This window comes from Halictus rubicundus, chromosome 16 (genome assembly GCF_050948215.1).
Source record: "Halictus rubicundus isolate RS-2024b chromosome 16, iyHalRubi1_principal, whole genome shotgun sequence".
Classification (NCBI taxonomy): domain Eukaryota; kingdom Metazoa; phylum Arthropoda; class Insecta; order Hymenoptera; family Halictidae; genus Halictus; species Halictus rubicundus.
Window position 1 is genome coordinate 8290304 of NC_135164.1, and position 25152 is coordinate 8315455.

Genomic DNA, 25152 nt, shown 5'->3' on the forward strand with positions numbered 1-25152 from the left:
AATTGTGTGGATCATTATGTGGACATTTACCTACTTTTAATAATAGAGTGTTTATAGAAATGATAAGGCATTAATGTTACCATGAAACTTTGGTGACACTTTCAGCCCGTTATCAAACTTCGTTATCACGAATGTAAAACCTCGATTTCTAATCCTTTTGTTCACACCTGTTAGAAGTATCGAGTGTCAAAATGGTATCATTTACAGTGTCCTACATAGTCAATCGGATAAGGATTTTTCTAATTTGTAATTCTAATCCTAGAGACCATGGTTAACATAATACGGATTCCTAAATGTAGAAGCTAGATGATACTTACAAATTTCAATGTTGTTTTGTCTGACATTATTTTAAACTTTCAAAATGAATTTAGTAACCCTTTGGAAAATATTTAACAATAAGTTCCATCTATTCGAATACTTCAATAAAGAAGATTATGTCGATTTCAATATCCCACAAAAGTATTTTTTTTCCAAAGCGTGCCATATATGTATGTAGAATATCTAGTTGCAACATTTATCGTTCGTCAGCAAAGAGGACGTAAAAAATTTGGTTGTTGTTAACGATGTCGGTATTTCAGATCGTGAGACACGAAACCCCATATGGTGAATGGCCTACTCTTATACCTCGTCTGTGCTAATATTCACTAAAACTCAACCATAAGCTCGGACGAGATTGTAACGAGATTGTCTCGTTTTTTAAAAGATTCTTCGAGGTCATTTTAGAATATGCTTTCATAAGAATTTTCAAACGTTTGGGGGCTCAAATTAAAGGTACAGGATGGTACTAAATGTATGATCCAAGGTTCTCGTGGATCTAGTTCCAACATTTATCGTTCGTCAGCGTAGAGGGCGTAAGAATTCGAGTTGTTGTTAACGATGTCGGTATTTCCGATCGTGAAACACAAAACCCTAACTGGTGATTGATCTGCTCCTATACCTCGTCTGTGTCCGTATTGATAAGATCTGAATCAGTGATAAGATGTTCAGTCACCGAAGAGATACGTATCTCTATTCGTATTTTTGATTTTGTAACTACAACTAGTAATGTAGGAACCTACTATGAGTAAAGCTTAATAAAAACTGTATCTATTTAACCTGTTACAACTAATCAATTCCTGTGCATGATCATTACAGAAATAACTTACAGATATGAACGATATAAAAGAATAAATTGCGAATTGGTGTATATACATTTTTGTAAAATAATTGTAACAGCTTGAACGGTATATACATACAGTACCTAACATCGGTGAGGCAGGAGTACGTTTTCAACATTACCAAAAATTAAATTATAAATTCCTTGTTCAAAGAAACATACTTTACAGTTTATCTGTCGTTAAATAGTACAATCAAAAAGTGTGCACGATTTAAAGCACTACGTAAATCTTAAACGATTCATTTGTATTTGTTTATTAGAAGAAACATAAAAATTTTATTTTTAATTTGTCATATCCAAGATATAACATATCCAAGATAGGTTTTCATAAGAAAGTTAAAAATCGATATTTTCACATGTTACATTTTTTTCGAATAGGGAACGCACTTCACGATGAACAAGATGTGGTTTCAAGACATGTATGATAAATCAAAAACTTCGTTATTGCGCGACACGGACCAAGAGCATCGTTAAATGTGTTCCGTTACCGGTGGCAGACGACTAGAAGGGTTCCAAGATTAAGAGGATAGCCGATAACAATCGGTCCGATGGGCAATTGTATACGCGGATCCGATCCTATTCCAACGACCATTAATGTCGACACTGAACGTTTAAGAAACACTCATTTTCCAATCGTGTTTCTCCTTGGAGCACCGGGCGCCGGAAAAAGTGATTAAATTTCTTAATATGTACTTCGCATTCTTCGATACCGGTGCTTAACCTAGTAACAAAACAGCGGACTCTCATCCAAAATAAAAATTGTCTTTCGCCCATGCATGTATTTCGTCTATTCGCTTTCCATATAAATAGAAAAAATGCGCACTCTACTTGTAACATTATTACTTTCGAATTTAGGATTGCACCGATACATGTATACTTCAGAATTCTTAATAATTAGGAGAATTCCTTATAATTATAATTAAAATAGGTGGACGTAATTTGAAACAGTAGAAAGATTAAAAGAATCGATCTTTCACAACTTGATGGAAGTTACAACAGAGAGAGATAAACTTCTACTTGGGTCCTGTGTCCTAACATTAATGCAAACAATTTTGATTTCTTATGAAGATTCGCAGTCCGCTAATAATTAATATTTCAATTATCTAACCTAGAGGAAAATAAATTTGGGAGTACCTACACCAGTCCAAATTAAATCTGAACGAAGATCTGTAAAATAAATCGTAGCGCCAGGGGTTAACCATGATTTCCAAGATTTACCAGCATGTTGTATCTTATTGTCACGACTGATTGATGATCGTTACAGGAACGCTGCTGGTGCGATTGGCGGCAAAGTATGATTTCCTCCATCTCGTGTCCACGGACCTGATCCGAGAAGAGATATCGTCGCGGTCAGAGAGAGCTTTCACATTAGCGCGAATGATGTCGCAGGGCCAACTGGTGCCGACCGATATACTGATCGAATTGCTTGCCACTAAAATGATGGAAAACCTGCGCAAGAAGAAGGGCGTGGTGATAAGCGGTTTCCCGAGGAAGAAGGAGCAGTGCATAACATTCGACAGAACCGTGAAGCCTCCAGATATCGTTTTGTATCTGAACGTGAGGAATTCCGTTCTGAGCGATCGAATAATGGGCAGGCTGGTCACTACCACTGAAAGAGCGGTCACAAGTTATGACAACGTTAAGAAGCAGATCACGCGATTCCATAAAAGGACCCGTCCGGTTATGAAATACTATAAGGACCGTTTGATAACCATCGACGGTGAATCCGACGCGATCACCGTCTTCGAGGACGCGTGCAAAGCTATCGATAACTACTTTCTGAGAACAGGCAGGGGTGTTTAGAGTGTTAACACTTTTATTTACAGTCTCTACTCGATAAATGTCCCGAATATCTCGCCTGTAATTGTCCCAGAACTATCCCCACTACCGCGGGATATACTCGAGCTCCGCTGTCCTTTTTTACATTCGACAATGGATCAAAGTATACTATCTTCTAGCCGATAATTGTCCCTGGCCGTGTTTTGGGACAGTTATCGAGTAGACGCTGTATTAAGTAGACCGAAATACTCTTAGTTTCTTAGAAAATATTGTAACATTTATTGCTTCTACTGTTGTAGATTTTAATTATGGCTAATTAGTTATTTGTAGGATGCCTACGATTAAATGGACGGATTTTAATTTAAGGGAACAAAAGCATTTGTTATGTACGTATTGTACTAGATTCATCTTTGAGCTTCGTCGATGAGCACAGTACATGTATGCCACGCTCCTTGAATTGTGCACTCAACATTCCTGTATGATATAGTGTAATTAAAGTAATATTCTGGTGGAAAAAGACTCGAGGCTGTAATGAATATTAATTTAGTATTTCCAACGAGTGCGTTGCACTGATAAATTCGTGACTGTATTCAACGAGTGTACAGTAAAAAAATGTTTTCGACACTGAAATTTTTGTTCTCGAAAAATTGTCGAAGCTTCCGCATTTACCAAACATTTATTTTTGCCTAAGATAATTGTGCATGACGCGACAGAGGTGGAAAACTGCTTTTCTCTTGAAAATATTTCCTATTGAAGCGTCTCCAAAAACGTTGAAAAATATTTTTCGCGAATGAATCTACCGTAGATTCGAAGATTGAAACCTCCATTTTCCTCTCTAACTTTGGAGACTGTACCCAACAGTTTCACTAGAAACAAAAATGTTTGATGAAACAACTTACTGAAATGGTTGTAATATTTTTGTAACAGTATTTTACGGATTTTCTCGCGTGGAGGGGAGCACGATTTCTATTAGTATAGCCCGTAGAAGTGTATGATTGCTAAACAAACAGCTCGGTATAGCAGGTAAACTGACTGTCGTCCACACATTTTTCCCGCGTACACAAGATTAGTGTTTTTGATGGGCGGTTATTCATTCGACGTCTACGTGCCTTCATTTATACCGCGACGTACGTCAGTATTTATTCATCTCCTCTATGTGTTTCCGCTCGTTTTAATCAGTAGATGGATGGTTGCATCCATTTATGAACACATCTGCATACACACACGTAAGATCGTCGCTTTCGTATCTACATAGAAACGTCACTCCCTACCCCATACGCGTACATCGTTCGCCGGCGCTTCTATACGATCCTGACATATTCATAAACATGCATGCAAACCTTCCATAGTATTCATCTGCACGTGAGTCCTCCTCCGCGTCTAGGTGGATGACTGATAGACCATGTTCACCGGTGGTCCTGGCATGGATGGACGGTCGCTCGATAAAACCCGGTGCCAGGATTTTTCGAAAAATATTACCCCCCGATTTCGAACCGTCAATCTTTTGCCCTGAACTCTATTCTTTTATAATCAGTTTGAAAATTGCTTTTAGAGTGCTTTCCGAGTACTACAATTTTTAGTTCTCGAATCCTCCAATAGATATACGTTCTTACCATTTCTTGCAAATAGATGTAATCATGTGGTCGTTTCGGAAATTGTTTTTAAAATACTTTGCGAGTACTACAATTTTTAGTTCAGGAATCCTCCAATAGATATACGTTCTTACCATTTCTTGCAAATAGATGTAATCATGTGGTCGTTTCGGAAATTGTTTTTAAAATACTTTGCGAGTACTACAATTTTTAGTTCAGGAATCCTTCAATAGATATACGTTCTTACCATTTCTTGCAAATAGATGTAATCATGTAGTCGTTTCGGAAATTGTTTTTAAAATACTTTCCGAGTACTACAATTTTTAGTTCTCGAATCCTCCAATAGATATACGTTCTTACCATTTCTTGCAAATAGATGTAATCATGTAGTCGTTTCGGAAATTGTTTTTAAAATACTTTCCGAGTACTACAATTTTTAGTTCAGGAATCCTTCAATAGATATACGTTCTTACCATTTCTTGCAAATAGATGTAATCATGTGGTCGTTTCGGAAATTGTTTTTAAAATACTTTCCGAGTACTACAATTTTTAGTTCTTAAATCCTCCAATAGATTTCTATCATTTCTTGCAAATAGATGTAACCGAATAGTTCCAATGATAAAAAACCTGTTGTTCTAAACTTGTACATAAAAGAGATACTAACATAATAATTAATGTGTTCGTTTCTTTTCAAAGGTGTGCAACGTGAAAATTTGATATTGATTTGACAATGGGTGCGATCACCTCCAAGCATTGCAAAAATTCTTTCGATAACCTCAACCATAGGTTTTTTCATTGAAAGTATTGAAAAGTGTGCCCAATGCTGTATCATGCTATTTCAACACGATACGGTGAACAGTGATAGGTTAGGACGTTCGTTTCATGAAACATAAGTAGACTGCAAATATTTATGCAAAATACGAAGTTACCACCTCAATTGCAACAAACTGTAGTAAAACACATAGAAACATCTCGGACGCGTCATTTCTTACGACGTTGCATACATCGAAGTAAAACATTGTTTAATATTAACGGCAAATATTACCAGCAGCATGTCTATTATCACCCCGAGAATACATCTGCGTTGAATTTATACAAATGTTCATTGTTAAGCTTACGCGAATGATTAGTTCGACGAGAAATGGTGTCCTTAGTTGCATTTAAGCCTTAGCACTCAAATGGCGACTGTAAGGCGCCACTAAAAATTCCTGTATCATTATTCAAGATATTTGTTACATTATTAGATTTGTTTGTATTTAATAAATTACTAAACATTTCAGTACTGTACGAGTAAATTGCACCATTTTCGTATGTATAGCATGAAAAAGTATATATAGAAGGGAAATATTCTAGGTCGGAAGAAATGTTTCGTTTTAGAGTTAAAATGGCTTCGAGTGCAAAGGGTTAATTTATTTGCCAAGGGGTTGATGGGTCAAAAATATATCATAAAATATGTATGTATATATTTTATGTATATCATAAAATTCGCAGTCTAGCCGGAGCAATTTTGATACGTCAAGTTTTCGACAAACCCTTCGTTTTTGACATCAGAAACATCTCTGTTCGATCGCCCCTTGCGCATCCGCCCCTGGCAGCCGACACCGTCGATCGTACACTCGTCGGATTCGTATGTGTTGGTGGCGAGCTATCGAAGTGTGTTGGGGTGGGTGGACGGGTGGTTGGCTGCGTTTATGAGGGTGCGGGCCCGAAATTGAAAAGCACCCCAGCGAGAGCTAGCGAGGGTGGTCGTGCAGCAGTCATTGACAAGCGAAAGACCGTATCAGAGGGTAATCCTATTGGTGGACGGCAGCGTCGCGACGTCTCGGCGTCATTGGTCCGCCATGGAGGTTCGGGGCGTGGCCTCGAGCACCTCGCCGGCTGGTGGGGGTTAGGATGCCTGTCTGCATCCCTGGCAACGATTACCGGAAAACCACAGGGTCGTTCGGCGACAGGAATCCAGTATGGCGGACCTGGCAATCCCTCCGGCTGAATTTACCACTACCACCACGCCTGCCACCCCCGCAGCTATTACCTAGGCCACTGCAACTTCACCGCTAAACCTCCGCTGCCACTGGATTTCGCTCGATTTGTCCAGGGGAACACTTCAGGAATCGAAAGTTCGATCGAACGATTAATTGCTCCGTTAACTAGTCTTTTCAAATCCTGACTCTTTGACGGCGTCCATAAGACGACCCCTGTACCTTACGTCTGTATCGTGATCGAAAACATTCTCGCTCTTACAACGAACCTACTACAAAAAAACACTTCGACTACTTATATCAACATATTTTCTATTCTCTCGTCTTCTATAAAGACCCGGCAAGCAGTACACAAATATAAAATTGGAATCCTGCCTGTAACACATCTACATCTTTTTCAGGGAATTCGAATCGACGGAACCTTACGTCCCGGATTGATTAATCCAAGGCCAGCAATAAACTAAAGCCGTTGTGGCGCACGGAGAGCATTTCTTGGGCAGAACGTGGCCCCGTTGCGCCGCGGGTGCATCTGATTCCAGCAGCCCCGAGCATTTCCAGCTCGAGCTCTCGTGGTAGGGGGGTTGAAACGGGGAAAGAAACGCATCGAGGATCGGGGTGGGCAAGAGGAAAAGAGAAGGGGAGCGAGTTTCACCAGCGCGTAACCAACGATCAACAATTGCACGACGTTCAGTGGGCGAAGGTAGGCGTCGTCTCGTGACGACGCCGCGAGAGGGTGGGGGGTTGAAGCGTCGTCGACCAGGCGTCAGCCGGCGCGGAGGGGTGCGCGCAGGCGCCGCGACGCGCGTCGTCGGCGAAGCGCCGCATCAAACGTGCCGGCTATAGGTTAAATCCTCCCGCTCGTCGTTTTTGTTGTTTTTCCGGCGTTGCCTCCTGATCCCGCCTTCAAAAGTGCCAACGGACCAATCGGTGGCCGGTTGCTCGCGGGACGCCCGGCGTCGAGACACCACTGCAACCGCCAACGACGCCGACCTCCGGCGACACGGGACGATCGCGTCGGAGCTAATGTCGATCTCTCGCCGAGATACCGAGACTCCGAGACGTCATCCATCGTTGTTGGCCTCCCTGACGCGATCGCAGCTCTTCGGGGCTCCGGGTCCCGTGTGACAGTCTCCGTGAAGCTAGCCGACGCTCGATCCCGTGGACGTTTCGGTCACCACGACGTGGACCACCGTGAAAATTAAAGAACAAACCAGCGAAATACGGAGAGACAAGTGTTAGGATCGTCGAGCTGCTCAGTGATCCCGTGTGCGCGAGTGATAGACAAGTGAGCTTTCCGGGGCTTTGCAACCAGGTGAGATCTTCACAGTGATTTATCCATGCGAATCGTTTAGAGTAGAGTCACACAACCGTCAATGGACGCGTAGTTTTTGCCCTGAGAGTCCGAGTTCTTGTGAGCACGGTACGTATCACAGTGAACGGAGAGCATTCTATTTCGTTTTTGGGTATAAGTTGTATAGAGGCGAAGATATTCGCATCGGTTAGCTCGAATGGTAATTGTTTATTGATGAGCAGTAACAGTTGCGGGTAAACCATGTTACAGTACATTGATCCCATAACAGGGAATGCGTATCGATACGCCATGAACGGAGCAACGTCGATCACCACTTCCGAGGAGCACCAACATCAACACCAGCAAGCACAGAATGATGCGCCGTCAGAACATCCGAGAAGCCCTAAAAGCCCAATGAGCATCCGTCATGGTAAGCTCGAGTTCATAATTGGTTATCTTTGCTTTTCGAATTGAACTGAAGCTCGTGGAAACTGTGAGGACGCGACGCGATGATGACGATTCATTTCGATTGTGTACAGTAAGGGGCGAATAGGGGTTAACAAAGTGTCAGAAGCGCAGGAGTACAGAATATATTCGAATTATCATGCGAACAGAAATTTTCTTCTAAACGTGAAAATTACATTTCTGATATTTCATTATTTGTTTTTTAAATTGAGACGTAATTGTACTTTGTTAATCTTTGACCATTTCTTACGGATACTGGTACTTGCAATACCGTTTTCATAATGATCCGACTCTAAGTTTTATTGATTTGTTCTTGATGTAACTCTGGAAAATATGTAATTGAAACTTCACTGAAGTTTTAACATATTTTATGTTTCCCTAAAACAATCAGTATTTATGCGGCTCATCTTTTCATATGTTAGTCTATAAATTTGCATGAACACTTTTATCGTCATGAAGTGAGATAAAGAATGTAATAAGTGTGACAGTCAACTTTCGAAGAATATGAGTGTATGATTTTTACTGCTAAAAATGTTAAAATAGTTTCATTTCAGTCATTTAAAAGAGTGTAATGTATTATATCGATGATGTAAAGAGATTAAGATCTAAAGAAAATATGGCAAAAGATTGTTTAGGGGTTAAGAATCCACTTCCGTCGCATTTCTACGCCAGTTGTAGTTCCAGGCCGTAAAGTAGAAAAGGTGGGCGCTACACAGCCAACGAAATTACACTGCTAGAGCAATCACTATAAGTTAAAGAAATCAGCAGTGCATGTCTTTCGTGGGAATGAAATGAAGATCAAATGAATGAATTCACCGAATTTGCACTTGCAGAAACTGACAAAATCAATGAATTTAACTTTGGTAAATGATGCTTATTTCGATCGGTAAAGTTAAAGATCCGAGCTATAGAATTTCGAAGTTGTCATTTAAAATGGACAATTCTTCTAACGCAAACCTAATTGTATTAGTACTGCGTTACAGAAGTAAGAAATTAAATTGTATGCCTGCGAATAAATTGCAGTGCAAAGGGATTATGAGATTAATAGGTACAGTAATAATGTTCGAGTCAATGTGAAAGAAAATATGGTAAATTCGTCGATGGTAGAAAAAAAAACTAAAAACTGGATGTGGCAGTCTTGTAAATTCCTACAATTACTACAATTCAATAAAAAAAATTTGCAATTCGTAGAGAGTATGTTGATTACAATAGTAACTTGCTGAAATACATTTTAGTCCTGAAAATTTCACATATGAGCCGTTCAAAGCAAGAATGATGCAAATTAAAACACAGTTGATCATTATAAGAAGGAATTCAGTAAGAGTTCCATGAAACACGATAATATTGATGAATGTTATGTCTTCTACAAGCCACGGTAAAATTGTAATAAAATAATTTTATTTAATGGCGATTAATCCGTTAAGATATGGTGTTAACCCCTTGCCCTATACAATAATTTTAAACCGAAATAAAATTCTATTTTGGGTTTCCTCGTGTACATAAATTCTCTCCTTTCTTAGGAAATGAAGTACAAAAAAGTTCTGATCACCGAAACCGTAAAATAAATCGTAGCGCAAGGGGTTAAACCAGAGAAATATTGACTTGCACCACTTTTACATCAGACGGTTCATACACCGAGACGTTACTGTAATCAAAATACACTGTGATTCGAAACGCTCGCAATAATGGAACACTTTAGCGATCGAAAACTAGCGGGAACAGATGTCCAAAAACCAGGTCGATATGAGACGCAATCCCAGACAGGATCGGAGTCACCGTATCTCCCTAATGCGGTAACAATTAGTCGACGGTGGGCGGAGAGTGCGGGAGGAGTAGGGTGACCAAAGTGGTCGCCCGGTAGTTACGAAATCCCTTTTTTTCGCGCTTTCCGGCCTGCATCCCCCTATGCCGGTACGTCATTCCGTGCAACCCCACTATAGTTCCTCGATGATCCCATAATACGGGGGCGCAGGTGGCGCCTCGCCATCCGCCAGCATTGATATGCTAATGAAATTTGACGCCCCTGCTTTCGCGCCCGTTATTTATACACACGCACGCGCTACACCTATGCGTGTACGTACGCGCATGTATGGCTCACGCTTGCACGCGAATCCCGTCGGCCGGCCACCATACGGCCGTGCAATTTTTCTCTTCTCGTTTAACCCCTGGCAGTCGCGGCATTTCGCGAGCTTCCGCCGAGATTTGATTACTCTAATGGCGTAACGTTGTCGCGTACGTGGCCCGGCGCGTCGCCGCGACCATAAACTTCGGTGGATTTATGGCCGACCATATCGAGCGGACCCCGCGCTTTTTCCAAATTACTCTGTCGAATTTTAGTAACAAATTCGCGAAGCTGCGTCTATGACAATTCCCCGCGAGCTGACGTTGGATTTTATGCGTTTCACGCGAAACTTCTATTCCATTCGTAGAAGCGACCAGCGTTATTAATCTACTGCGGATCTTTATGCGAAATAAAAACTTTTTATGTTACAAGAAACCGGAGCAAATTTCAATTTTCTTTCCTTGTTGAATAATTTTAGTAGGAATAAAATTAGTAGTTCTTATTTTCTAGAGTTCATTTACTAAAACACAGACAAAACTATGAATTATTTGTAAGATACAGATGAGTACATGTTACCTTTCTTTAATCATTTTAATGATCTGAAAATGATAAAATAATCTTTTTACATTTTCTAAATGTTTTTACTGTTCGTCATTTGATCCACACATTTTTGCAATAAATGCATAAAAACTGAGTTGTAAGCATAAGAACCGTAATTAACGAGACGTAGCATGTAAGCGTAATGTTCCATTCGTGTTTTGATATCCTCGATGGAAATGCAATTTTTAGTCGCGGCAGTACGTCGACGCCATCTTGGTGAATAGATTTCACATGTCGCAATTTGTGTCTCTCTGTACCCGTTCACTGGGATTAGGGTGTTAACGAGATCGAAAGACCGACAAGCTTAGGACGTTACGTGAGTTGCATTAATAAGATCGCCTCTAGTTCATCCCCCTAGGTCCGTAACGACGAAACGATGCGATTGAAGTCTTTCCAGCGTGTCCGGATGATACGTGGATCAGTCAGTTTTCAACGTGCCTCGCAGACTCGATCGTTTATTATGATTGGAGATACTCATCTCTTGATTCGATACGATCGGGACATCTAAATTTTAAATTGAGCAAGATTAGACGCACGAAAATTTCATTACTTGAGTCACAGTTTTGTATGCAGTCGTCAATATCACAGTATTGTATCAGTTGACTGTGAGCTTTTATGCAAAACAAAAATTGTTTGTATTCGTTGTACAAGGTACGGTAGCTACGTGGTCATTCATTTCGTTTTCCATTCATTTTATCGAGCTGCAACTATTTTGCATTTGATATACTCATTTTTGTTATAAATCAAATCTGCAGTCCGCTTGTCGCTATAGAAGACCAAATCGATACAATCTTTCGCAAAACTATTGTTTTCGAAAATATAGCTTCAGATGAAGTATTCATTTACAATTTGTTTTTCTACAAAAAGATATTTTTAACGAATAGTTCTACGCTTTGCATATAATCTAATATTTTCGACACTGTAAATATATTATGTACCATATATTTACGACAAAAGGGTGAACAACTAAGCAGATATTAATTTTGTTTATCGAAGATTTTAGTATACAATAAATACTAAATATTGGAAGTGTACCCGTTTTATAAGAAACAAAATCTTTTCTGTGTTACTTGACTGATTTATTATGTTGTGAATTCGGAACAGTAAAAGTATTAAAATTGTGATCAACTTGTTCAGATTTCTCAGGAAAGGTGTTCATTTCGATATGTTTGCATTTTGCGCGAAGATTAGTGATCCAGTTCTAAACGACATTATTATACAGATTGTACAGTTTCGTCAGGCTTATATGCGTCATAATTGCATGAAATCCGCAAACCGGCAATTTCTTTTGAGAGGGTGTTTGGGGCCGGATCGGTTCGAAATAAGTCCGTGGACTAGGACACAGTTAAATTATTTTGCAGTGGGTTACAAGCAGGACCCTAACTCTGCGTTCGACCTGTTGTCGATTCGTATGGTAATTCGAGCGGATCCTATCTGACCCCGTGGCATTAACGAGACCGGAACGAGTTTTCGATCGGGTACGAGGCAGTCGACAAATACGATTCCAGGGAGATCTCGCGGCTCGTCGGGGTTGGCAGCGTGACTAATAAACCCGAGTGGGAGAAGCGAAATCACATTTCGTTGATCACGCAGATGTTCGCCGGTTTCCGATCTCTTTGCACCTCCATCTTCCAATTAATATCGTTAACGGAAGGAACTTGCCGATGAAATTTATTTTCCAATTAATTGCACCTTGTCCGATTACTACCTATCCCTGTTAATATTGCACAATCGAACCCTTTTCTGGCTCGAGATAACGATCCCGATCACGTTGCCCCTGTTCACTTCATTGCTCTTTAATTTCATCTCATCCTTTCATTTGTACGATACAGTGAATTCTTGATATAAGTCCCTGCAAGCCTAACGTTTATATGTCCCACATGTACGAGGAATGTACGAGGAAAGCGTGTTCTATTAATACTTTGTCATACGTCAACTCTGTTACTGTCGGTCGTGTAATATTTTTGTCGTAACATTTTTTATAGAGGGTCTTCGCAGCTATAAATAGTTCTATTGATAAAATGTACTGGCAAAGTTTCATTGCCTTAACTTCGGGACACCCTGCACATTGTTAGACTACATTTTCAAAGTTTCTATCATTCGAATGTATCCATTTATTTCAACAACAAATGACGTAAAATGTGAAAATATATTTTTTTAATCAGCGCGTAAATTCACATAATGAACTGAAGGAGTATATCGCCGGTCTTGCCAAGTATATCAAGGATACAAATATGTATAATATATTGTAAGAAAATGTACCGTGTTGCTAATGACCTTTGATGTTGAAGCAACATTAAACAATTAAATTATATATATATATATATAATTCTTTTTGTAATTTCAAACCTTCGAAAGAATTTCGTTTTAAGTTTTAAGTTTCGTCACGCAAAAACTTGAATTTATGCTTCCCAAAATTATGAGCGATGTGAATCAGAATTGGCAGGATTTCAATGAGATTCTTCTACTATTCGACGAAGATTTCCGACAGTCAATACTCACGCGAAATATCGAAAGTAAATCCTCCAATTAAGGAAACTAATGAAACCAGAATCATTCGGTACTCCCCACGATGGGATTTTCTAACCTCTCTCGTCCTTTCGTTCCCGTTTGGGGGTATAAATATTTATGTCGGCTCACTTTTACCTTCTGTGGTTTTTACGAACTCATTTCTCAATGTAAATACTGTTTGCCCTCGCGATTCACTCGGTAAGCCTCAAGGGATGCGAAAAAGAAATCGCTGCTCCCTTAGGAACGGAGATGCTAGTAACTCGAGCTGTGCCTCCAAAAAATATGTATCACTCGTACAAATTTATCCTCCATTCACTGGAACTCGGTTTCGTTGGAATCCATATTTACAGTTTAACATTTAAACTGTTTCGCAACAATCTGTAGGTTGCGAAAAGTTCACAATTTGTGAAAATATCATTTTAGTCTTCAACTATTTAAACAGTATAACTTTCGCTGCAATGTACCAAATAATGCCTTGTATTACTAGACTGCAGATTTTATGCATTCACGATAAAAATGGGCAAGCATAATTTTCGTTTTACTTCGGCTACATATGTGAGACTCAACTATTCATGCAGAAGCTCAAGCTAGGTTTACTAAGAGAGCCAAATATTATTACGAATTCACCAAGTATCGTCGGGTTCCAACAATCAGCAACTCGAGGTCAATAGTCAGCCATCTTAAGCGTTGTTATTATTAGTATATTATTTTGTAAGTGTTCTCTAATATCGAGACACATTGCACATTGGAAGTGAGGAGTACGCTGACCGATTCAGTAAACACCGAAGTGAATGAGAGTTTATTAGCAATTATTTGTTTTTAAGCACTTTCTTTTCAAAATGGCTGTCGATTGGGTAGTGACTGTAACGAAGCGCGTTTACCCTAGTCCAATAAAGACGATCTTTCTTTCTTAATGGGGCCGGCATGGTTTGAAATCCATATACGTATGCAGGGGTCAAAATCTAGACAAACTGCCGCTTCAATATTGCAATGAGCAGTTTAGAAGTGGTCAATTGTGTTTCCTAAAAGTCCAATCTACGTCTGTATGGAGCCCAAATTGCGAATTTCTACCTCACCGTGGAGTAATTTGTAATATTCGGCAGAAAACTCGCTTTCTGAAGCAAGTATCACGTCACAAGATGGCTGCCGCTGAAAGATTCTCTCGAAAAAAATCGAAAAAAAGGCTCCATACAGACGTAGCAAAGACATGTACGAACACGGTGGTATGCATTTTTAATTGATTACTTGCTTATTTAAGACGTAAAATGTCTAGAAAAAAAGGCACAGCGTAACATAGCGTGAGAGTCAAGGCCAAATGCCTGCTGGCCCCGCTTAAATTCTTCTGCAACTCGTTCGGCGGACGTGTCGACCGGGTGAAGCTCACAGAAAAACCATTTGCTTCTAGACTCGGGAGAGAGCAGCGTAATCTCCCCAGGATTACCAGAACGATACAGTCCTATAGGGGCGACAGGATCGACCTCGAGTCACGATCCTTATGCCTCGAGGTCCGTTCAGGAGTGTTCGGTCCCTCTGTGCAGAGGGATACCGACGGATTTCCCGCTGGCGAGGTCACCGTATTTAACCGCGCTCGGGAACGGCCACCCTCATTTACTCGGACAAGTCCAGCAGCAGCAACAGCACCAGCAACAGCAGCAGCAACAACAGCAGCAACAACGACCGCAACACGGCAGCAAGCCACCGCGCAGCCTTGGTTTGACGTGCGTGGTTTGCGACGACACGAGCTCCGGGAAACACTACGGTATCCTGGCTTGTAATGGCTGCAGCGGCTTCTTCAAAAGAAGTGTCCGACGGAAGCTGATCTACAGGTGAGCTTAAACGAATAAACAACACTACTTTACACCGTTCGAAACAGCTCTGCACCTTCTGACCCCGTGTTTAAGAGTCTATAAGGTGACTCAACACTCACTGGACCGTTTAAAATTAGAATTTGTTTGTACATGCGAATTTCTAGAAAGTGAAAGAGTCGTTCCATTTTAAGATTAGGACGGTGTAGAATTCCGTTTCTTTCGTAATCAGTACTCGAGCGTGGAAGTGAACGTAAATATACAATAAATGGAAATTTCATTCTCTTTCTGCGGAATTATTCGGGATAAGCAACTCCGCTTCGTAAAGAAAATCGTTCGCAAGGTTAAACGAGAAACCGGTCCGAAAATGCATGCGACAATCGAGGTTATTGGTACGAAACCAGCAACCGAAATCGCGCGATCGGTTCTTCCGCGTTCCCACTCCGTATTGGCCCTACGCAGGCACCATAATCCCCAGCAAGGATTCGTTGCAATGAGGTTGCAACTACGCTATGGATTTCTGTTCTCTCGGTTGAGATCCAGGCGTCATTCTTCTCCCAGGATGAATAAATTCCTAATTCCTCTTCGGGGGAAAATCGTGGTCAATCGCCGCGAACCTGAAGTAGCTCTTATGATGCTCAGAAAGGTACCATTTCCCTTAGAACTCCCAATGGTATCCGGGAAAGGGAGTTCGAGGGATCCGCGGCAGGAAAGAAGGCAGTTTGTTGTTCGAGCTCGGTTTGCATGCCGGTCACGCATACAGAGCGGCGCGGCGGCAGCTCCAGCAACATTTATTTTTCAAAGAGCGCGCATGGGGGTTAATAGTTTGTATATCGAGCCGTGTATCTCCTCGACAGGCTTAACGCGCACACCTATGGCGTCTGTTATCGATAGTCACGTACGTAGTCAAAGGGATGCACACGCACACGAGCCGAGGAACAGAGCCGGGCGCGTATGTGGCCCGGCGTAAAACGGATCGAGCGTATCAGACAGCGATTCCGGGTTGAGAGGGATCCGATGGAGATGGATGGCCGTTCCCAGGGGATGGTAATAGTATGCCGTGCGCACACCGAGCCGTCGGGTTAGCTGGATAGGTCCTCCAGGGTTCAACATTATGCCGTTCCGCATTGTTGCCCGGTATTACGATGAGCCTACTCGACTTGGACCACATGGCGCCACTGGCTGGCCAGTTTGACATTAAACGCCATAACAGGCACCGATGACAAATTTCGATCTAATTGGAGCCAGTAACCGGGGATTACGGGGGTTTTTTTTAACCTACCATGCTCGAATCACTGGCTTTTTATTTTACGACCGAGCAACGCGAACGTTGGGTCATTGGAGAAATTAGGTGGAAGCACGATAATTTTGAGTTAAGTTTGTCTTCTGCGAGCCGCGTTAAAATTTTATTACAATCGCTTCGTTTAACACGCTGACTGCCGCGGTGAACGGCGCCATTGATTTTTACTTGAAAACGATTGTCATCATATTGGTCGCAGTGAATATTAATTTATTCGTTCTGAAGTTAACTAAATTGTGGTGTAAGACGAAAATTTTATTATAAAGTAACTGATAATTGTTAATCATTCTTATCGTTTATACGAATTAAATAGGAAAGACTTGTATGAAACTTACAAAATTCTCGCGGCAGTCAACGTGTCAATGATGATTAAATCCTTGGGATGTGATGTTAGACCAGACACAAATATTGATTTCCACCACTTCGGAATGAAATAACTCGCTTATTGGAATTATAAAGACGCTATCTTTGGAAACGATTCAATCAATTTTATTATTCGAACTAATATTAGAATGGGAATCGTGTAAAGCATAAATAAATTTGTTCTTCTTACTTTTCCAAGGCTATATGTTTATCCCGTAAAATGACGATTCAGACTGATGATAAAAATTTCAAACAGGCTCTACTAGATTTTAATGTTGCAGTGGACTCCAAAAAATTATTGAAAAAGACTTAACATTTACCGCCGCAGACGTATATACACGGTGTCTCTGAATAAGTTTTTGATCGCACACGAGAGTCTACTGTCTCACTGAATATTCACGTAAGCTGAAGATAATTTGTCCTTTTTAATATATAATATGTTTAAGACTTATCAATATGTTTAAGACGCGCAAAAATTAATTGCACATCGACCAGCGAAGTTTTCTATTTTCCCCGGTTATGAAGGTCGTGTCTGGTTGCGGAGGGCTCTTTATTCTCCACCGGCAACTCTCGTCGAACGGGCGTAACGCGGTAAAAAGTGAAGAGGCTTCGCACAGATAACCAATTATTCGTAGAGGGGAACGGATCGCGACAGATGCGTCCCGACGTGATGCGCCGCGGCGGCGCATCGACCATAATCGTCGGATTACAGTCCAACTTCACGGATCGGTTAGATGCAATTAAATAGATCGAGCATGGTGCAGATTGCGCCGAGAGTTTGCGCCAATTCCCATCGGGCCACACTTGAATTTCGCGCGCAATGAATCAGCTCATCTCGCTGTGATAGATAAACAAGCGTCTCTCTAACAGGAGCATCAATGACTCGTCTACATTTTGGACGATATGGCGCGCGATCTGCTATCGGAACCTGCTCGGCCTTACATGAGGAGAAAAATATTACAAATGGTTACTACGGTATTACCTACAGTGCCAAAGCTCTAATTATGAACTTTGGGAAAATTATATGATAATAGAACTATTCCATTAAAGTTCCAGTTTAGCTATGTACCTTGGAGAAGAAAAATAGTACCAGTGTGACAAATCGTGATGGTCAACTACGATTTCTTTACGTATCAAAATGTTTGAGCATGTCAGAAACGCACAAACATCCGCAGCCTAACGATCACTTAAGCCTGCCATAAAAATCGAGCTTCCTATAACTCGGTGACAGCTCACGCCACCCTAATCAATTTCCCACGTCCTCCTTCTGGCATTAATTTCGCCAGACTTTGTCCTTGACCAGCTTGTTGCGTTTCTTCTATAAATGACGCTCGGGAATCGGCAGAATTTTGTCGCGGCAGGTTGATTGCAGGATCGTTAAGTCATTGAATCATCCGAAGCGGCGATCGACGGGCGTGATAACAGGCAGCACATGTTTCCGGTAACTCGATGAGCCAAACAATGCCCGGCGTCCGAGGAATAGAGAGATGCGTAAATAAATGTATGATGTGGTTCTGAAGGGTGAATGCCGGGGAAGGGCAAGGGCGAGGGCTCCGATGTATCCCTTCGTGTTGCACCAGGACACCCCCGGCGGGGGCCACCAGCTCCGGCGAGGCTCGCTGGGGTGTGAACGCAAATCAATTTGCGAGAGGAACCCTGCTGGCAAGACAGCACGCAGCCACCCTTCGGTGCCCTTCGTACTGAACCGCCTCGGGACAAGATAGTTCCAGGATGGTGCGGCGTCCTTTCATCGCGCGGCTGCATCCAGCCGCCTCCTTGCGAGTGACGTTAGTTAAAATCGTGCTAACGGAGCCTCGGGAACCGATCGATCGACACGCCGACGACCGATCGAGCCCTCCGGGCTATTACTCCCGTGTTACGACTCTGACGATTCACCTCTTTCTTTTTTCTTTTTTTTTTTTCTTTTTCCGAACGGTCAACTCTGTATTTACTCGACGATCAAGCCTTTCTTCCCCTCTCGTTGCCACCCGCGAGGAGACTGCGATGCTCCAACCCTAACGTTCTATGATTCTCGGGCTTTGGCACTTCGAGAGTTATTATGCAGATTCGGGGATGTATGATCGAATCATTTTGTTATTTCGATTTCACTCTCCCGGTTGTCGAGTCCGTGCGAACTGTTTCTCAGGACGTTCAGCCCTTTAGAGGCGACGATCTTATGGCAAATGTGGTTCCATGATATGGTGATTAATTGGACTTCTTTGTATTTTTCATGGCTCCTTTCAAATCTGAAAAGTAGGTACTAAGGGATGATTGTCGATCGTAACTAACAATTTTTAGAGTCGGTACTATGTAGAGATGTCGTTTCTAAAGGGTTCATTTCAAGGTTTGACATTTCCTTGGGAATCTCGGTTCGATGGGTAATTTATAAAATCAGAAACTCGTGTTAACATCTATAATTTAATAATGATTAATGCCATTGATCGTAGTTGACCCCTGTGCGCTCCACAGCAATACAGATACAGGAGCTACATAGACGTTTATTCCTCTTCATTATAACTTGAATGAGTTGGAAACAATATAACAGTATTTTCAAGCTCCCTTAACCCCTTGCGCTACGATTTATTTTACGTAATTTCCTAAAAAAAAAATGGAGAAAATTATTCCTCTTCATTATAATTTGAATGAGTTGGAAACAATATAACCGTATTTTCAAATTCCCTTAACCCCCTGCACTACGATTTATCATACGCATTTTCCTAAAAAAAAAAAGGAGAAAATTTATATCTATTGTATGGCTATAGGTTCTTCAATAGCTGTACATTAAGAACGCCAAAATAGAAATTTCTTTAAAAGGAAATTGATAACATACACATTTATTAGATTCAAAATCTTCATCGCGAGTATTGTAGGGCAAAGGGTTAACTGTTTTCACTGCTATGCATTTGATCCACTAATTGTTATCGTAAATGCACGAAACCGGTAACATTATTTTGCAACTTAAAGCAACAAAAGACAAGAAATTCGCGTTATTGCGGATACAGTTTATTCGATAATTTCCGCATCAAACGCTTCGCGACAGAATTGCGACGAAGGGCGGAGAAAGGGGGGTTTAAGCCCTGAGAAAGAGACTACCGCGGGATTGGATGAAATTAAGAGGGATAAGAAGGTACGTGACCTCGAACGGTCGCCACTTTACGTTAGTCAGCCTGAAGGGATAACCGGGTTAGTCCAACAATGAAAGTAATCGAATTTAACGCCAACTCCTGAGTGCGCAGCCAGGATTTCCGGCAAGTGCGTTCGAAATTCGTCGTCTTTCCAGAAGGGACAACAGACGCCAAGTTGCCACGGTCGTCGGTGAAACGTCATCGTCGATGATCGATCGATTTCCTGGAAAAGGAAAACCTTCCTCGTCTATGACCAGCCGCCGGATTTCTCTCCTATAAAAATATGCGTAACATAACCTCTATTGTACAGGCTGAATCACGAATCGTGATCAGTTGAGATTACTCTGTTATTAGCAATCCGATCAAAAATGTTTTTATCAGCTTTTGCATGCTTTCAAGAGAGCTTTAACGTGATTGTAAAAAATCATTTGTCAACTCCTTCCTTTTCATGTTTCTTCAAGGTCACCTTGAATCTTTTGCAAATAAACATATAGTTTTTTTACGCCTATCTGTTAGAGGATTTCAGGACGAACTCGGTAAATATCGGAGCATAACTTTTTTTTCATCTTTTCGTCGTAAAAATATCGTCAACATGCTCTTTGAACTCCTCCGAGAAATCTGCAGTCTTTCGATTTTTTTGCATTTTTAATGTTTTACAACTACGATTATCAGTCGAAAAATGGGAAAAAATTGCCAAATATGGAGTTCGATTGCAACGATGCTTTAAATGTTTCTCGAAATTTTTACATGTAATTAAACAGGGGTAATTAACGAAAAATCGTTGAATCGAAGTTACCCAACTACCCTTCTGGTGAAGATAGAAGTGTAAAATTTTCAGCAAAGCACGTTGTTTTTTAATAAGCTATTGAATCAGGCTATACCTTGTAGGGTTTGGCTTATTGTTTGGTTATGTTGGAGCAAAATGAAATAGAATTGATTTCGTTTTCGAAAGCAAACGTCGAAAACGTTTTGAGGAATTGGTGTTATAGAGATCATTGATTTAGGTTAGATGATGCTACCGAAATACCTGTGCGCCACGAAGGTTCTTTCGTTCCAGAACCTTCTTACATGTTCCGCAATATTTTATGTTCAGATGTCAAGCTGGTACCGGAAGATGTATCGTGGATAAAGCTCACCGAAATCAGTGTCAAGCGTGTCGCCTGAAGAAATGTCTGCAGATGGGAATGAATAAAGACGGTGAGTAAAATATCATTGTAGAATACGGGAGGAATTTGTTGTTTCGCAGAAATTCATTTTTTCCCTTCGTTTCTTGTTTCGTATTCCTTATAATTTCTTATTATAAAGGAAACAGAGAATTCGTTGATTCGGGAAGACTAGAGAATGAAGAGTGAAGAGTTGGTTCACACATTTGGGATGACTTCTACTTTGAATCGAGTTACCTTCGAACTAAAAGTTATTCAGAAACTGTAACTACAAGGCTATCTTCGGGATTCAGATGTTGAAGTGAATGTCTAAAACGATGAAGTTGTTCGAAATGTTCAGACGTGTGATTGTGAGATTGATGGATCTCAATTGTTCAACTGGAATTCAGTTCTAAAATCAATTGCTCAAGTTCCATAAGATAAACAGTATCTGATCGTTTTTATATTCAATGTACGATGTTTCATCAATGGAAGAACTTTGTTTTAAATAGAAACAATTTTTTGTTTTGTTACGTTTTAAAGAACATGTCTTTTCCACTACATGGATTCCGTACGGTGAGCATATTCAACTTCTTTCTAATCGAAAATACAAATTAGTTATTCCTTAATTTTCTGAACAAGCTTGACTAAAAATATAAAGAAACTCATTCATTGGCTCGATTGATTACATTAGCGAATAATAAATTAGTTCGTTTGAGAAATTTTCCAGGTAACTTAAAATCCAGAATGATTTCAATTCATGAAACTGTGCGAACTAATTTTATATGTATACAAGAATTATTGATTGCATCACTTCCCATTAATCGTATGCAACAAAGGAATATCCTTTCAGCTGCTTAAAAGAACTGAAGCGTTTCAGTTCGATTTTAAAAAAGTTATGTAAAGAGTGTCCGAATATTAATTCCGACCACTGTACACAAGTGTACAGTGATTCGCATAATTGATCACACAGATTTTGAATCAGAATAACTTTCTTATAAATAGACCAGCCGACTTCAATTTTTCTATAAAGCTAGACGGATTAGTTAAGTAGTCGACGTGCAACGAACAATTTTAGAAAAATTGTATTTGGTCGGAATTATGGAAAACAATAGTAAAGGTTGCTTTTTAAGACTTCGTCATCTGTAATGAAAATTTAAAGGACGTGGCCTACAGCCTCGTATAAATTATACACATTCTGAAAATCGTATCGATTCACGAGTTGTAAACGATCAGAGGTGGTGAAAATTTCAATTTCTCACGATTTTCGCCATTTTCGATCGTTAAATAATAACAACTCGTAAAATTAGTTTGCCAAGCCGTTTTCGCTCTGTAACTCTAAGATTTCAGCGGTAGGCTTGAAGTTCGAAACACCGAGGTTCACCTGTGCCAAACTTTTCAAATGTAAAAGTCAGTTCTCGTTTGTTGGAAACCGATCGAAATAAACCGGCAACAACTTTCTGACAAATGTAAAATCCTCGGCTGTTCACGCCGCGAGGGAACGTCTCCTGCAAACGGAAGAAAGAAATATCCATTTCAGCGTTCGCGGGAGGCGACATTCCGGGGACACCGGTTATCGATACATTAGATTACCCGTTGTCGTAGGTAAACCCGTATTGTGGGAATCAATCAACGCTCTCCCGTTCCCCGTCTCCGGGAAGAACGAAATCCGAACGAGGGTCCTTTATGTTCGCAACATAAATAACTGGATAAAAGGCGGAGTGATTGGTGCGGGGTAGAAGTCTGCTTTGGTGGCAGCATTCGATTCAACTCTTAATGCCTCTCAGCCAACGGTTGGCGCACCTGCCACGGCAAAAGAGCATTTTCCCCGTGTCTCTGTTTCCCTTATCTTTCTTCTGCTTCTTCTTCTTCAGCATCTTCCTCTTCTTCTTCCACCCTCCGCCGCGTTCTCGCCGAAACCCCTCCCGGGGAGCAGCAACTTTCTTATTGCCGAACTTGACGTCGTAAGAAGAAATACTTCCAATTGGATCCCGGTTCCCTTGACGACTGGAACGACGATGTTTCTATGGAACGTCTCCTCTTCCCGGGGGAATTAGATTCTCCAGTGTCGGGAGTTACGTTCCGCGCCGGCAAAATTGAACGAACTTCTTTGCCCCTGCGGCTCGAACCTGTTTCCCGCGAAAAGCTGCTTGATCCAGGAATGCCAGAAAATTCGGGAAAATCCTGTTCCGTTAAATTTTACGATTTTTCGCCTATTCTTAACGCTAGAACTACCGGACCCGTCGAAATGACTGGTTCCTAATTTTTTCTTTTACAATTAGGCCTACAGATGTAGTGCTCTTCGAACCATTTATATTTCTCCTTTATCATTTTTTTCGTAAATGCAATAATAACGCAGTTATGGCTTGAAACAATTGCGTGGACCACCCTGTGTATAGAAGGGAAATATTCCAGGTTGGAAGAAATGTTTCGTTTTAGAGCTAAAATGGCTTCGAGTGCAAAGGGTTAACACTAGAACTACCGGACCAGTCAAAATGACTGGTTCCTAATTTTTTCTTTTACAATTAGGCCTACAGATGTAGTGCTCTTCGAACCATTTATATTTCTCCTTTATCATTTGTTCGTAAATACAATAATAACGGAGTTATGACTTGAAACAATTGCGTGGACCACCCTGTGTATAGAAGGGAAATATTCCAGGTTGGAAGAAATGTTTCGTTTTAGAGCTAAAATGGCTTCGAGTGCAAAGGGTTAACACTAGAACAACCGGACCAGTCAAAATGACTGGTTCCCAATTTTTTCTTCTACAATTACTGAAATTGTAAAAACGTTTTCATCGGACATTTTTTAGTGAACCTCTTCATTGAAGCACATATTACAATAAAAGTTGTACGAATGGGCACAGTCTTGCCACTGTTACAAAGCAATATACGTCAGTCGCATATATTGCTCGGTAATTCTAGTGTTAACCCTTTGCGGTCCTTTGTTTTGTTACAAAATTATATGGCTCATTTGTATTCCCATCGGTAGCTCTGTTAGCCTATTTAGAACAAATAGGAACCACTACAGTTTTACTTATTAATTCTGACGTTATTGATGAATCCGATGGGAGTCGATAAAATAAGGAATTATTGGGCAATAGTCAATGTCGAGTCTGGCTCGACGTATGACCGCAAAGGGTTAAACATCGATTTTCTTCATAACTTGATCAGAAAGGAGGTGGTCGAATGAGAATTATGATACACTGGGTCCAAATGATCCGAAGTCAGGGAACATGACATTTGCAACTGCTATAAATATTTTTTTAATACTTTCCTGGAGCGTTCCGTGAAACAGAGAGGAGGAACGAATTTTCTATATACAGCTTTAACCCTTTACGCTCGAGTGGTGACTCTGAAGCACCACTAGAAATAATTGTGGCATTATTTCAAAGAAATTACGAGAAATTTTACGAAATATTTGTTACATTACAAAACTTGTGTCTAATAGATTGCTAAACATTCAAATATTATATGTGGAAATCGGATCGGTTTCGTATGAATAACATGAAAATATTCTAAGACGGAAGAAAAATTTCGTTTTCGAACGAATATAGCGCCGAGTGCAAAGGGTTGATAGTTTCGATCGATTTGAGAATCAGACGATCAAATTACGAACAGTTTGGGATCCGAGATCGTCTTGGTAACTTCGTTCCCGGAGGAGGAGTGATCCTAACGATAAAATCGATCCGCGAGATGGAGTTCGGCTTCGAAACATGGCGGCATCGTTAAAGCAGTCGTTGGACGGCGGAATTACCGCGGTTATTACGGGGATTTAATGAAAATCGGTGGTCGGGGTGCGGCGAGGCATAAAGTAACGGCGCGGATTCGGCGTTTTGCCGCATGCGGTGCGGTGCGGTGCGGTTCGCCGCGACGGGCGAAACGACGCTCGGCGTCGTAAACACCGCGGTCGTTAGCGACGGTCGCGTGGCCTCTGCCAAGCCCCGAAGGGTTAATTGGGGGAAATAAACGTATGCAACGTG

At 40.9% G+C, this 25152-nt stretch overlaps 2 protein-coding genes across 2 annotated transcripts in view; both read left to right on the forward strand.

The window, feature by feature from the left end:
• Nucleotides 1–1704: 1704 nt before the first annotated feature.
• On the forward strand, nt 1705–2959 carry LOC143362013 (adenylate kinase isoenzyme 1). The gene is made up of 2 exons (XM_076801783.1): nt 1705–1825; nt 2421–2959. Exons 1-2 carry the CDS (start codon nt 1705–1707, stop codon nt 2957–2959), a joined length of 660 nt encoding a protein of 219 aa, XP_076657898.1.
• A 4859-nt stretch (nt 2960–7818) lies between these two features.
• LOC143362220 (photoreceptor-specific nuclear receptor) overlaps nt 7819–25152 on the forward strand; it is a 32635-nt gene continuing 15301 nt past the window's right edge. The window contains exons 1-4 of the mRNA XM_076802200.1: nt 7819–7926; nt 8068–8227; nt 14841–15261; nt 21122–21225. Coding sequence (XP_076658315.1) covers nt 8107–8227; nt 14841–15261; nt 21122–21225 — 646 coding nt within the window. The 5' untranslated portion in view covers nt 7819–7926; nt 8068–8106. The remainder of the gene's footprint in view (nt 7927–8067; nt 8228–14840; nt 15262–21121; nt 21226–25152) is intronic.

Excerpts from the sequence above, each read along its gene's own strand:
- LOC143362013 (XM_076801783.1), top strand. The coding sequence starts at position 1,705 with ATGGGCAATTGTATACGCGGATCCGATCCTATTCCAACGACCATTAAT. Across the intron at positions 1,826-2,420 it reads AGCACCGGGCGCCGGAAAAA|GAACGCTGCTGGTGCGATTG; the intron begins GTGATTAAATTT and ends TGATCGTTACAG.